Below are 15,460 nucleotides of genomic sequence, written 5' to 3' on the forward strand. Positions count from 1 at the left end.
GAGCCCCGCCGCCTCAGAGTCCCGGGGAGCGGGGGGGAAGGGAAGGAACGAAACCACCAAAAAAAAAAAGGAAAGAAAAAAAAAAGGCTTTGGAAGTTTATTATCTTTGATAAAATCTCAACTGAAAGGGGTGGACTCCGTGTTAACAGCTGCAGAAATGCACAAAAACCTATTATCCATGGGGTAAGTCAGGTGGTTGTGTTGGTTTTCTTCACTAGACGTTAAATTAGAATTACGTGGAATGACACAGGATGGAAGGTCCTACCCGAGAGCAAAGTCCAGTGAGAGTTTTGGTAAAGCAACGTTCTGATTAATTAGCTCAGAATGAATTCTAGTTAAGAAAAGCTTATTTTCCTATACAAAATTACAATACAGAGAACGCATACAATTACAATACAGGGGGTTTAACTGTTAGTAGCTATCAACTAGAACAGAAATTTCATAGTAAAAAACTTTATGGAAATTAAAATAAGTCAATTTTCTTAAGCTGTAAAACTTGAGACAAATGCCAAGTTCTAGAAGAGACACTTTCAGATTCTTACCATAAAATCCATATTTTAAAAAATGAATTTGGTTAGGAAAATGAAGCAAGTTCTTTTAAAACAATTTCACATCCCAATGGGCATAAGTAAAAAGAACTCAACTGCGTGAGGCTGAGAGGTAGAGAGGTATCATTGTAATCACAATCTTCTATTGGTTCCAGGGTTTTTTCTGAGGTAATTAGCTGTGTGTCAAGTTGTATAAACAATAGTATTGGCAAAAGAGCAACATTGACAAATTACACTAATGACCTCTTTCCTCTCATCAATAGGTCCTAAAAACTTAATTAGACGCATCTGAATTAACACTTCCAGGGTCTCCAGCAGGTGAAGTGATTGATGAAGGGGTGGTAGCATCCTGCCAGCTGCCATTAGCCTGAAGGGAGAACAAATACATCCTTTCATTACATCCGTAAGAAACTACTTGCGGACAACAAAGTTTGCCTTTAGATAAAGGTTTACACCTTACAAGAGACAGTGGTTTGGGAAAGAAATAACTACGTATTGGCTCTGGAAAAGCGCAGTCCCCCAACATCCTGTAAAACCTCTTCCCCAGCCAGATTTTACAGCATTAATTCCTAGTGCCATCTCCTTATGGCAAGAAGCGCCCAAATTTTCTGGTGACCGAAGCCAAAACTTTAAATCAAGGCTCTAGGAGGGAAAGGCTGGTGTATTAAACTACATCTTTTCCAGCTTTTTCCTATCCCCGCATCAGAGATGTCAGGGGGAATAAAGAGCCAATATTTATTCACAGATCATTAACCAATCTGTGGCAGAATTTGTGTTTCTAGTAACTAATACCTCAGTACATCTTACATCTATGCGCTGCGTCGTATACAAAGGATTCCCCACAATTGTGTCATATCTTCCTGTCTGGTGTATGACATGATGTAAGGAATCCATCTGGAACGAGAACCCACACAGTGAGAACGATAAGGATGAGAAGTGGCGTTAAAGAAATGCAGCAGTACGCAGTAGGGATCTGTTGGGCCAAAAATTCTTAATCGAGGGGCAGGTTTTCTTGCAGGAAAACAAGTTCTCTTTGCAGTTCTTGCTATTAACTGAGCCACACCCAGCTAGTTCAGAATTGGAGCCTGGGATCATGCCCATCACCTACAGCTTTTCTGACAGAGGAACAGACTTTACGCAGTTCAGATGGATTTAGAAATTCAGCAGAAAGCTTAAAATGGGTTTAACAGTACTGTTAATGACAAATCCTAAGCAAAGTCCTACTTATAGGGAACAAGACTGACTCTAAATTGAGAAAATACTAGTTTGTTAATGAAAATTTAAAGGGGCAGAAGAATAGCAGTAGGTTAATTTAGGAATCAGTTAATTCTGTAAGAGAAAAATCTAGTTCCGAGAGAAAAAACACAGTTGAGCAGGTTTGTTTCTTGACTTTTTTTTTTGTTTGAGAAGTTTGACTCTAGTCTTTTCTTGCAGCCTAGCCAGGGCTGGCCAAAGACAGAAAAATCCATCCCCATCTGGTATTAAGAGAATCTACTTGAAAAAAAAAAAAACCCAAAACAAAAACCCCAAACCAAACAAGATTGTCTAATCCAAGCCCGCTGTTCGAAGCGGGATCAGGTGGAGGAGGTTGGGTTTTGAGTATCTCCAAGGACGGAGACTCTACAATCTCCCTGGGCAACCTGTCCATACCATAGAAAGGACAGAGAAATGGGATTTGAACATTTATCTCACTCTGAAAGTATGGTGGTTTTTTTTCCTTACTGACCTGCGACTGCACATTGGCTCCCACTGGGGAGCTCTGGTAGGAAGTCAATGACTGCAGATTTATAAACGCTTCTCCGGAATTTGTCATCTTAAAAGAGCCAGAGGAAGCTGAAAGAAGAAAAAAAAGAGCAGGTTTTAATGAGAAATAAAACCTGCCAAAAATGGTTCTTCAACGAGTATTACTTCATTTAAGTTTAAAAGAAGCCCTACGACTGTTTCAAACATCGGTGTTCCGTGGTACTAATTGTCACGGGAAATAATTAGAGACTTCCAAGCGGATGGACTCTTTGCCAGCACCTTCGCTCACCTGAATTTGGCGTAGAGGGAGAATTTGCCTGGTTGCCTTGAGCCACGACATTAGTCGCATCCACTGCTGTTTTGGCAGCATAGATATTCGCTTCTTCTTGGAACTTCCCCATGTTTTTTTTGTATCTAATTCTTTTGTTACCAAACCAGTTGGAAACCTGGAGAGACATATTGCTGTTAGTGTTTGATCAAATTATTACATTTTCTACTTTATTTGGAAGTTACCTGCAAAGGAGATGTTTTAAACTAGGCTTCGAGCAGAAAATACCTACTACTAAACCCTTCGGAATAACCTAAATGCTATTGGAAGTACCAAAAACTGAAGCCTGTTGCCAACTACAAGGGAAAAAACATTGTCTGAGGGGAAAAAAAATCACGTAATTCCAGATAAAACGCTCCGTACCTGTGAAACTGTGATGCCACCTTTCTTTGCTAGCTCTTCTTTGGCCTCTTCACTGGGGTAAGGATTACTCAGATGCGAATAAAAATATTCGTTCAGTACTTCTGTTGCCTGTTTGCTGAAGTTACGTCGTTTACGCCTACAAAAACACCAGTTATTCCTATTTAATGGCGTTATAGGGTAGACCGGCTAGAGTACACCCTTGGCTTCTCTTTTACTCTGAAATACATTTGCTTTGGAGGAGAACGTAAGAATTGAGCAGAATTAAACAGGTGCTGATGTCAAACTACACCCTAGCGGGCAAAACGGGTGGCGAGTTCTTAATGTTTAAACTAGATCGACACTGGGAATGCCGGACTTGTGATTTCTTACGCGATCACCGGCATCGAGCAACGAAAGGCCGGGCCTCAAACGTCTGCTATCGCTCGGTTGCGTTTTCTCGTACCTTGCGTCAAGGAAGCGGGACCGCAGGATCATTACTGCCTCGCACGTGCTCTGCTTCAGCTGCATCTGGATGGTGCTGAATTTGCCGTGGATTATGTTCACCATGCGCTCTATTTCTTTTGGCGAAATGGGTCTCGTTCTACTCTGTTCCCTAAGCAGGTTCATAACGTGGGTGGTGAACTCACTGCAGGCCTGAAAATATACACATTTGTATCGACAAACAATAAAACACCCTGGGATTCGTTTCCCCGACAAGAATATATAGCCAAAAAAAAACTTCAGAGGAGTTTCCATGTTTCAGCTTTACTCTAGTTACTCTTAAAAACCGGCAACAAAGATACATGAAACATTTATTATCTTTAGTTTGATGTCCAGTCCCTCCATCTCCACCTCACTTCCGTAACACTGAGACAAGGTTTCAACTGGATTTGATATCCTCGCGTTCACCTGAATTCATTATACTTCCTGTTCTGTTCTTAAAACCGACACCAAAGGAAAAAACGGTTATTTTTAATTGAGATGATAAAAACTCTTCCATGCAGAAAGATCACCTGTTCATATTTCTCTAGCTCAGAGTGGTATATCTGTCGGATCTGTGACAGCTTGGCCCTGTAGTCAGAGTGTTCAATGCTATTGTCATTTGGACAGCCACCTGATGTTGCTGCTACAGCCATCGGTCCTCCTCTTCCTCTTTTCTCGGGCCCGGAGACACCCTCTGCCAGCAACATGTTATCTAGTCTCATTAGTTGAGCATCTGGGGGATCTTCTTCCTGAATACCGCGAATACTTAACACTAGATAAATATAAAGAGGGAAGCAAAAGATTATTTCCGAAACAGGGAAGAACATCCACTTCAATTCTGGCAAAGCACTGAAACGCCCGTCAGAGGTTTTGGCAGGTCTTGAGCTCAAGGGGAAAATTAAAAGGGAGCATTTAACAAAGCCACGAGGCAACACGGCAAAAACATTGTTCAGCGCGAGAAACACCAAAATGTAAGGCCAGTTTTCAAAGGGATGCGGGCAATATGACGACTCGGGGCCGTACTAGTTTATACTACGTTTAGAAATTATTTATTATTAATTTAACATTATTTAAATATTATTATCTAGCAGTCTATAAAAATCAGAACGAGGTTCTCCCAGAGCAGATGCCCCTGTACCAGCCCGCTGCCCGGCTCCTTGCACGGCCCTCAGCAGCGTTCAGACAGACAGACAGATTATGGTGGATGGACAAAAGGCCCGAGCCGCTGGCACAACTGCTGTGCCGCTACGTCCAGGGATGGAAATGAACAGCACGCTAGTGTGAGATCCCGTCGGAATCCGTGCAGGAGGCGAGAGTTGGGCCTCGGCTGCTTTGTTTGCCAAGGATGCCTCTCTGCTGTACAGCAGCAGGCTGCAAACTGATGTCTTAACAGCGCTGGAATTTTAAAATCAATTAAAATCGATTTTAAATCTACTTAAAAGCCATCAAAACCTGAAAGAACGTGGAAAAAATGCACCATAAGATGGTTTCCTTATATTCAACAAACCCAGACTGCAGCAGTCTTCACGCTCCGATTATTCAAGTTTGATTCCAAGCAAATTTATTTTAAAAACTTAAATTCCCTACTTTTTTGACAATTCGTTATGAACTTCCTTTTTCAAAAAGCGTAAGAACTCACAAGATCTTGAATCAATACAAAAAAACACCAACAGCTTTTTGGCTTTTGATTTTATTTTAATTGCTAGACAATTTTAGTTGGATGCCCAATTGGTCTTAACCTTGTGAAGGTCCAAAATTCCAACGCCCTTTCCTAAGTTGTACCTGGCAGGTTACTGGGACGGTACGTTCCCTACAAAGACACAGACAAGAGATCTCTCGTTACGCAAAGATTCTAGCGCAAGGGCAGGAGAACAATGTATATATATAGAGACATTAAACACGCATTTATAATAATTTTCAGCATTTTATAGGCAAAAGAATAGCTCATCTAAACGAAAAACTAATAATATTTGAACACACAAGCAGCCTAAACTCACAATCACGTCGCTGAACTTAATATTTCGCAGGCTATACAGAAATGACGACGCGATTCTGAAGAGAGCGCTTTGGGGTGGCTGCGGCCCTTGGCTCGCTCTCGGCAATCCAGGTCGTCTCCCGAACAACCCCGGTCTTTTCACGAGCAGAAAAAGGTAAGGCAAGAGCAGCTGTACCGTAGTACACGAGGGACTGGTGAACTCGAGCTAAGACAACGAGGAAAGGACTATTTAAAGAGTTAGTGGCTTTTCTAACTCAATATGGAATTTAAATTAATACCTTTTTTAAAAAATAGCAGACCCCCTCCTGCATATGCTCTTGTGAACATCACAAGAAATGAAACACACATGGAAAAAAGGGGCTTCTTTATTTGTTGGTGGTGTTTTGTTTTTAAAAATCGCCGGCTCTCCTCTCTTCCAGAAGACCCAGCAGAGTTCAGGAGCGGCCCTTTGCTCCTTGGCCCGTTAGATAACATTCAAACATTCACCCGCTCTGTGTGTTTAACATTTTCATCAATGACTTAGTGGGATCGTGGCTACCCTCAGCGAGTTTGCAGATGACACCCAGCTGAGCCTGGCTGACGTGCCAGAAAGACGGGGTGTCATCCAGAGAGACCTGGCAGAGATAGAGAGGGGGGCCTGGGAGAGCCTCCTGAGGTCCAGCAAGGCCAAGTGCAAGGTCCTGCCCCTGGGTCGGGGCAGCCCCGGTACCAACACAGGCTGGGGGTGGGGGGATGGGGAGCAGCCCTGCGGAGAAGGACTCGGGGTGCTGGGGGATGAAAAGCTGGGCATGAGCCGGCCATGTGCGCTCGCAGCCCAGACCCCCAGCCGTGCCCTGGGCTGCATCCCCAGCAGTGTGGGCAGCCGGGCGAGGGAGGGGGTCCTGCCCCTCTGCCCCGCTCTGTGAGACCCCCCTGCAGTGCCGCAGCCAGCTCTGTGGTCCCCAGCACAGGACAGACACAGGGCTGTTGGAGTGGGGCCAGAGGGGGACACAGAAATGCTCCGAGGGCTGGAGCCCCTCTGCTGTGAGGCCGGGCTGGGAGAGCTGGGGTTGTGCAGCTGGAGAAGGGGAGGCTGCGGGGAGACCTTATTGCAGCCTCTCAGTGCTTAAAGGGGGGCTGTAGGAAGGGCAGGGGCGACCTCTTTAGCAAGGGCCAATGTGCCAGGACAAGGGGGAATGGTTTTAAACTAAAGGAGGGTGGATTTAGACTGGCTCTAAAGGGGGAAATTGTTTACGCTGAGGGTGGTGAAGCGCTGGAAGGGGTTGCCCCGAGAGGTGGTCGATGCCCCATCCCTGGGAACACTCAAGGCCAGGTTGGACGGGGCTGTGAGGGGCCTGATCTGGGTGGAGATGTCCCTGCTCACTGCAGGGGGCTGGACTAGAGACCTCTAAAGGTCCCTTCCTGCCCAAACCAGTCTATGATTCCATTATAAAACCCACATTAAACTACTTGGTCTGGCAAGCATAAATTCAGTGGAATGGGTATTTTGGCGTTACCTTTTTATTTGAACGTGCTTCTGCCAAACGTCTTGTTATGCGCATTACGATGCATACCAGGGTACCTCACGTTGAAGTCAAGCTCCCAGCTGCAGCTTAATTTTATGTCACTTGTCTAATTATGGTAATTAGACATTAGTTATCATCAATTACACATCAGCTCATCTCAAGATGACTGCTGAAAAGCATGTATAAAGCACCTTCCCAATCCTGAGGGAAGACTCTCAAGATTGACTGGCTCTAGTGAGTCACAAGAAACTAGAAAGGAATTAACCAGCCGTTCGTAAGCTGCCGTTCCAACCTAGCCATTCAAACTTTTATTTAATAAACTCTCCCAAGGGTGAACAGACCTAAGAATCGCTGAGTGCAAGAAGCTCGGTCCGTCTGACCCGCTCCATCAGGTGGATTTTAAACTTTTGGCATAATTTTATCTTAATACGCGTTACAGTTAAAACCCGAGTTTTTATTTTTAAGCCTAAGCCCTCATCTGGAAGGGACACCTTTTGCTTCAACTTTAGTTTTGCTCCCGGTATCTTCACCTAATGCTCACATTTGTACAGATCGTCGGTTATGTCAGATTCACTCAAAGCTACCTGTTCAGTGAATTCCTAACTCTGCCGCAAGCAGCTGCCAGTTCCCGTTTCCAAGTACGAGAGCTGCAGTTGTTCACCTACCAACCTTCCAGAGCTGCTAATCTCAAGAGATGGTGTGACAGGAGCGCAAAACCATTGGAGCTGCAGGAATACCATGCTCACACCAGCTTCCGTGAGTCTTTTTTGGTAAAGGTAGTCAGGTAAAAACAATGCCAGAAGTACGTGCCATACCACCAAGAGTTTTGTCAGGGCAGCTGCATCTACCCTGCGAGCTTTTGGCACGCTCCGTGGGTCAGGCATCACCCATTTCCATATACAGGCCTGAAAATTCCGCCAGCGGGAGTTTGACCAAAGAGAGAGGGGAGAAAAGTTACCAAAATAAGAAAAAGAACCTCAGTCAGCACTGACTTGTTATGTGTGCCTGTCCTGACACACCGCTGCCTACCTCCTGGCTCACGGTACTGCAAGAACACTGCTCTGGAAAGCTGACCTCTCTCAGCAGCCCTTTGGCCGTCAGATTTTTAAGTCCCCACAACAGTTTAAGACCATACGACAACTCTTAATACTCAAGACGCTCAGAGACTGGAGCCATGGCATAACCAGTTAGAGCATAACCAGTTACAGCATAGCCTGTGGTTTAAGCGTCATTTAGAAAGTCCTTGCCTAACAGTAAAATCCTTCACACTTAAATCCTTCACAATCCATCACTTTTATAGATGTTTAAGAAATAAAACTGAGGAGTCGCTCCTGTCGGATGTACCGATACGATATTGTGTGTTCTCTGGCACGTCACCTACCAGATATTCATCAAATATGTAAAATAATTGCACTGAGCAAAATGAAATTCCCATCATTTCTAATTAATCTTTAATTAAAATACACCGCAACCTAAGGTGCTGGAGCCTCACTCAGTATGCAAATGCAATCATTACAATATATTTACATCTCATTAATTAAAGATTTGCAGTTCTGTAATGAACTGTACAAGATCACTGGTACCAAAATAAGTGATACACAATTTGCTTAGACTTGCTTTCCTTCCCAGATTTTCCTTCCTGGAGCGAATAACGGACAGTAACACGCGACAGAGCAAGAAGAGCACAATAAATGCATCTGTCGGGTACAGAACGTACAAAGTTAGTCCCAAAACCTGCCATTTTAGGGCCAGAAATGAAGTGCCTGTACCGTATGATGTATAAAGTACCTACGCAGGGTGCAAGGAAGTAGGCGGTTGGGTCCTGGGCCTGCACGCCAACTCGTCTCCGTTTTTCCCAGATGATCCCATCACCTGTGTTACACTTGCAAATATTTATCCTATAACTCAGGCTAAATACCGACTCTGGATGTTTTATTCAGAGGGATTTGTCGGTCCAAACACACCGTTAGGTGAGAAGGCAGGAGCGTGGTTTTTTTACCAGCAGGTCACCTACAGCAACCACGAACCCCTTCTTACACCACCTAAATGCTGCGCGCCACTGAGCAGATCTTCCACCTGCCCGAGACACCCCATTTCCCAGTTCACAGCCCTCCGTGGGGATACCGGCCTCCCGAACACCCCACCGCGGAGAACGGCAGTGCCCTCGCCTCGGCTGCTCTCACAGCATTGTCAGAGGAAAGCGCTTTCTCCAAATCCAAGACAGTCTTGCCCGTTCCCAGGGCAGGTGGGGAGAAGAGAGAGAATGGGAACAGAAGACAAAAGCCAGCGGGGCTCCGAGCTCCGAGGAACAAGACTCGGCTACGTTAGAATGTCAACAAACTCGGCAACAAAGAGAAAGCGTGTTCCTCGGCCGCGCCGCTTGCCAAGTTTTACGACCGAATGAAAAGGTACCCGCTGAATTAACCTAGCCGAGTGCCAGCCCATTAAAGGAAGGACAGAGGGTTGCAGCGAGCAGCGACAAGGAACAATAAATACTGGTACTCCATGTTACGACGCTGCAACAAACCCCTTCCCTGCCACAGGCCAGAAACACAGAATCAGGGTCCTGCTGCGCAGCGTGTTCCACAGAAGCGGGTAGAAATACACTCCCCCTGCCCCGAGGGGCCTGGAGCCCGTCACAGACCAGCGTCTTCCCAGCATCAGCCGAGAGGAAAAACTCCGAAATCTCATATTTGGCACCAAAAACATGCGTCTTGAACACTACAGATGTTTCATTCTGATTTTACGATAGAATTATGCCATCTTTGCATTCATACAGCTTGAATCATACCTGAAGCGTAACCCGACCAGCAAAAACCCTGTCTGCTGCACAGATTAAAACTGCTCCGAATGCTTCTGTGGGTTCCCCAAAAAACTAAGCAGGCTTTACTGGATTAGGTGCCTCTCCAAACAGCTCCAGGCGGGTATTTAAGACTTGAAAATAAAATACCTGGTTTTCCCCGTAACGGGTTTAAAATTTTAAAAAATTAAAAATCACTGGGGGGGGGGGGGGGAAGGGGGAACAAGGCTTGAACAAAATATTAAATATGGCCAAATCTCTTTACATTACAAAGAGTCATTTGTAATTCAATTAATAAACACGAGCAGGGAGAATTTTTCAGCACCTTTCGGCTGGCTGCCCATTGCCAAGGCGTACGGCTTATCCTGAGCTATTGTGAACGACAGCAGCGCTCCAACAAAGAACCGAAGAAAGATGGGGCGGGGGGGGGAGGAGGAGGAGGAGGAACATGTTTGAAACCGATTTCCGAGCTAGAAAAGAAGCTTGCGTGTCTGGGTCACAAAGAAAGCCCAAAACCTTGTGCCACAGTATGTCCAGGCTTTTGTTTGCTGGAAGCCGTAACATCTGCTCCCCATAATTTAAATAAGGAATAGACAGACCATCAGACATTCAAAAACCTGGGAGACCGAAGCAAATCCAGCGCAACCGCGCTACCGGAGTCTGTTCCTGCAGGTGGATTTAGCTCAGAGAAGTCACGGTTTCAATCAATAAAACGCAGAAGGCGGCTTTCAGCGTGGAAAAGAAAACCAGAGGAAAGACCCTCTTTAAGGACAGCAATCCACGAAGGACAGAAACAGGAACGCAAGGACAGACAGACAGGAACGCACACTTAGTACCATATTTTTTTCAGGAGAAGGCAATACATGCAACCAAACTCTCCAGAAATGAACGTGTGATGTCTGCCTCAAGCCACCCTTGATGCCAAGAGCACTGCAGAGGACTTTGATGTGTTTTTAGAAAACATAAATTAATACAAACGTAGGTTTCAGATGTTAAATGTTAACATAATTAAAGCTTTAAAAAGACAAACCCACCACATTTTAGTCACCGATAATGAAAGTAGTTACTCTAAAAAAATCATCAAAATTCGCTATAGTTTATAGAAATCAGATATTCAAACAACATCGCGTAAGCGTTCCTGGATGAGCACGCACCGGGTGATTCAATAAGGAAATCCATTCGCCGCCAGTGCTTGGGCTCCTCACAGAAAGCTGGGGGTCACCACCTCCATTTCCCGCTACTTCCTGTCTCCCAGCATCGCCAAGCGTCCTGCCTCTCTTTTTCTCTGTTATTTATCAACTTTGAACTCCTCCCACCACCACAATTTTGGTACCAATTCCTTAAGGGGAAAAATAAAAGGGCACGACGGCATAGCAGGATGTTTCAGGACTCCGCAGGTATCCAAGCGGACACCAGAAAAACCCAACCTAGAGATTCTTCGCACACACCCAGACACTTGCCGAAATAAGCAGCGTTATTTTCTCCAAACCTGCGCACGGAGAGCGGTATAAAAAACACATCAAGACAATTTCCAGCTTTCAGAAGACTATTAAACCAAAAAAAACCCCAGCCTTAAGTTGTAGAATGTGAGGGAAAAGACAGGCCACGCCAACCGAGAGTGGAGCTGACGACTGAGCGCGGGTTTTGTTGAGAAGCCGAGGCCGGGGCAGACACCAACGTACCTGTTTTCTCCTTGATCTCACAGAGCACACTGAAAAGAGCGGGCTTCATTCTGTGGCAGTTCAAGGCGTGTTTTCTGAAATGGAAGAAGAGAGAATGAGTGAACGCCAACCGGAAAGGTCGATGACGCTGCCAAGACTTAGAGGACTGGATCGCGCTTCAGCAACAGCAGGTTAGCGCCTATGATTCGGAAAGGAACGTGCAAATTTGGGTGAAATGCTTCATTTAACCGCCACACACGGTCACCGCTAGGAGCAAACGGGCACAAAAAGAGGCAGGCCTTAAAATTCACAATTCTGCGTCGTTTATAGGGACCGCGAGCACCTTCGGTTCTACCAAGGGCAGATTTTATACCTGGGGGCGTTAAAAAGTTCTTTCCCGAGTTAGTAAATTGAGAAAATCTAATAATGGAATCCATCCAAAAGCAAGAGAACAGTGGTGGTTTTAGAGCCTATAGATCCCGGGGAGCAGGAACGACACAGAAGTACCACTCGCTGGCTCGCCCAGCTTCTGCAGCGAGCCGCCACCTGATCCAGTGCAGAGCGCTTTGTATTTAACAGCGTTTTAATACAAGCTTTCTATGCCCCGCGTGCTAATTTTGCCTTTTTGAAGCTCTTCCAGGGTTTGCTGCTTTTTCGTCCCCCTTCTCACCAGGAAGAGCCGATGTTAAGGACCGTTAACACAGAACCCATCCTAACGGCTAAGCAAAACACAGGATTATGGTTTTTGCCCCGTTGAAAACGCATTTGAAGCGTGGCAAGCGACCTGCGAAGGGGGGAGCTGAGGTTTCCTACGGAGCACGGGCGGTGTTTTACCTAACCGGCGCCGATTGTGAAGGGCAGCCAGCAGTCGGGTGCCTACCTTCCCCTGGAAGTCAGTGGGAAGAAGTATCTAGCTGCCTCAAAGAAAGTCTCTTTTCCTTCCTGCGACCCCTTTTTGTAATTCAGAAAAAAATAATATTTAAATCGCCTTTACAGTTAGGTTTCAATCTGGTTTTTACAGATATACAAACTGGCCGTCCTTGCACACCGGTCGCTCCTCCAGCTATAGGGAACGGCGCAAATCCAGGTGTTGGGCTTCCTTAGAACCCCTAACACTTACGGCTGCTGCCAGCGACTCTCAACGCAAGCTTTTAACAAAAATCGCAGAAGGTGACGTCGATCGGCCGCTTTCCTTCATGGCATGGCCAAAAGCAGCATAAACCCCATTCAGCTACGGAGATGTTTGATAATATCAACCCCAAGACAAACGGCCTGAGAACAAAGGCAGTGGAGACGCCGGCCTAGTGGAGTCTATTGTCCTTGCCTGATGAGGGAAAAAAAAACGGGGGGGAGAGAGGGAGAGAGAAAATGAATTCCCAGCCTCCAGACTGCGCTCTCCAGGTCTGAAAAGCGGCGTTTAGGTGCACGGCAGCAGAGGTGCCAGACCCAGAGATAATGGCGTAATTATTACGGCCCCTAACTCCTGTGAAGACGACTAAGGTGATAAGATAACGAGTTTAACAGCGGCGTGAAACTCATCCTTGGGAGATTAATTTCCTTTCAATGCAACTTTCCCCCAAGTTTTCAACTTGGATTTGAAAATGTCTCGTCGTGTGCACGGAAAGAACCCTCTGACATTCACCAGGCGTTAAAATAACACAGCGACACCGGTTTTTTCATATAAAAGAATAAAAATAATTCCCAGCAACTAAGCAGTTAATGCCACGTTACTGAGGTGCGAGAAGTCCCGGATCCCCCTCCGCATCCCCGTATTGCTTGTGTCGTGGGTTTAACCAAGCCTGAGTTTTACTTTCTCAGCAGTACGTCCTCTTAAGGAGGACTAAATAAAACCAACAAACTTCTTGTCCGGAAGGCAAAAGCTTCTTTTATGCAAATATCTGTGAAAACACACCAAAGGTGCTTTAAAATCTGGGGGCCTTCACAGCTGCCGTGCTTCAGGGGGACTCCGACAGCGTTTCTACGGCAATCGGCAGGGTTTAAACGCCGCTCAGGCCGTTTTCCTAAGCCCCTTCTTCAACTCTTATTCGAAAGCAAAGTTTCTGATGAATTTATTCTGCTCAAAATCTTAAACATGATGTCGTGAGAGAAAACGGCAGCTCTCGCGCAGCACACAGGGAAATCTGCACCTAGAGAATCTATACGGGAGCTGCGGGCGGTGATTTCTGAGGCAGAACCAGGGAGAAAAGAAAAACAAACGCAGGTTTTGGGAAGAAGCAAGTCCTACACGTGAGCCACCGCAAGCGCCGCTCACAGGTTTCACCGCCCCGTTGGAAAGTTACCTGGAAGAGTTGACTTTGAACCCAAATTATGACTTTCTTAGAACGTCCCGTTTTTTCCTTATAGGCAAATAAATCCACCCAACCGTCAGGAATCCAGTACCTGGACTCAGTAACGCCGCTGCCTCGGCACGCCAGTGGGTGACGGCAGGAGATAGCAACGGGCGTACCCCAAACCGGCTAAACTTTGGGTAGAGATTAAGAAAAAAGGAAAGGGCAGGGTTTTATTGGGCAGGGAAGGGCGACCGCGCGCGGCCCCCGACCGAGGGGAAAACCGAAGGAGCCGCCTCGCTTTAACTGAGGAAAAAAAGGCCACGAAAACGATTTCGTTGATTTTTGGGTTTTTTATAAACCCGCTCTGTAAAGTCTCCACCTTCTCCCGAAGCGGCCGACGGCGGGGGCTGCCCACCTCGCGCGCGCCGAGGAAGCCGAGCGACTAATTACGTGTAATTACCCCGCGCCAATCAGGGCCAGACGCAGCTCCGGGGCTCGGCGGACGCACCAGACGACGCTCCATCCCGTCCATTTCCAGGCTGGCTTTTTTTTTTTTTGCCATATAATTATTCCCAACCCAAGGAAGGCGACGAGGCAGGGAAACCAAACGACTTCGTTCTTTTTCCTTTAAATACGATTAATGGTGGTGACGAGCCGGTGGGCCCCTCGCGCCACGGGGGCCACGACCGACCTCCGGCCGCTCTCGCCTCCCTCCCGAGCAAACTTTGACCCTCGACGGCGACCGACGCCGCTTCGGTTTTCCCGTTCCGGGCGGGAGAATCCTGTTTCCACTGGGATGACGGTCGCGATTACATCACCCAGGGCCAATTTCTTAATGCGTCGAGAAGGACGGAGAGTCGGAAAATTAATTTACAAGGAACCCGGGCATCATCCCGGCGTTGGGTGTTGACGCGCTCTCCCGCTACCGGGAGGCCGAGACACGGGAATACCGGGAACCGGAGAAGGAACCGGGCAACTTTCTGTCTCCAGTGGGTGATTTCCCGGCGAACCCCGCCGCGACCCCGGTAACACCGGAGCGGCAGGGCCGAGGGTGTCTCGTTCCACCCCCCCACCCCCCCGCCACGCCGCGCAGAGCTGAGTCACGGTGGCGCGGGAAGGCGGCCGGTACCGAGCCGCTCCGCCGGCCCGAAGCCCCCCTCCCCGCCCGCCGCAGGCCCGCCGGTACCTGGCCTGGGCCTCGTCCAAGCTCTGGTCGGTGATGGCCATTATCTGCTGCAGGACGTCGCCCGTATCGTGATGCGCCGGCGGCGGCCCCGGTTGAGGCGCGGTAACCGGATCCCCGGCGGCGGCGGCGGGCGGAGGGGGCGGCGGGATTCCACCGGGTAGGGTCACCCCGCCGCCGCCGCCGCCGCCGTGCGCCGCCGCCGCCAGCAGCCGCGACGGGTCCTCCATGGCGGGGGGCGGCGGGGCCGCTCCGCCAGCGGCTCCCACACAACAGGGCCCAGCGACCCGCGACCCCCCCCGCCCGCCGCCGCCGCCGCCGCCGCCGCCGGTGGGCCCGCCCCGCCCCGCGACGTGCCACGCCCCCGCCACGCCACGCCCACCGACGCACACCGGGGAGGGCGTGGCCGCCGCGAGCTCCGCGCTGGGTCCCAGCGCCGACCGCCCTTCGGCCCCGCTTGGTGTCCCGCCGGTCCCCGGTCCGCACCGGCGGCCCCGTCCGCTCCCTGCAGCCCCGGTGACTGCCGAGGAACCGACGGGATCGCAGTCGCGGAGCGTCGGCGCGGCGATCGGCCATTCCA

General features: G+C 48.1%; 1 protein-coding gene across 4 annotated transcripts; it reads right to left on the reverse strand.

Annotated features, from left to right (window-relative positions):
* Window positions 1–70: 70 nt before the first annotated feature.
* On the reverse strand, window positions 71–15,207 carry PBX4 (PBX homeobox 4). Of its 4 annotated transcripts, none has more exons than XM_075076001.1 (9): window positions 14,884–15,207; window positions 11,428–11,501; window positions 3,975–4,216; window positions 3,425–3,615; window positions 2,983–3,118; window positions 2,581–2,737; window positions 2,275–2,381; window positions 1,341–1,442; window positions 71–915 (listed from the first exon to the last, which is right to left on the reverse strand). In XM_075076001.1, exons 1-9 carry the CDS (start codon window positions 15,108–15,110, stop codon window positions 823–825), a joined length of 1,329 nt encoding a protein of 442 aa, XP_074932102.1. In that variant the 5' UTR covers window positions 15,111–15,207; the 3' UTR covers window positions 71–822. The 4 variants fall into 4 exon arrangements, with proteins under 4 accessions (XP_074932102.1, XP_074932103.1, XP_074932105.1 ...); XM_075076002.1 differs by having other exon boundaries at window positions 1,356–1,442; window positions 14,884–15,206; XM_075076004.1 differs by lacking the exon at window positions 14,884–15,207 and adding an exon at window positions 14,158–14,528 and having other exon boundaries at window positions 1,356–1,442.
* Window positions 15,208–15,460: the final 253 nt, after the last annotated feature.

The sequence above is a fragment of the Phalacrocorax aristotelis genome, chromosome 28 (assembly GCF_949628215.1).
Source record: "Phalacrocorax aristotelis chromosome 28, bGulAri2.1, whole genome shotgun sequence".
NCBI lineage: Eukaryota > Metazoa > Chordata > Aves > Suliformes > Phalacrocoracidae > Phalacrocorax > Phalacrocorax aristotelis.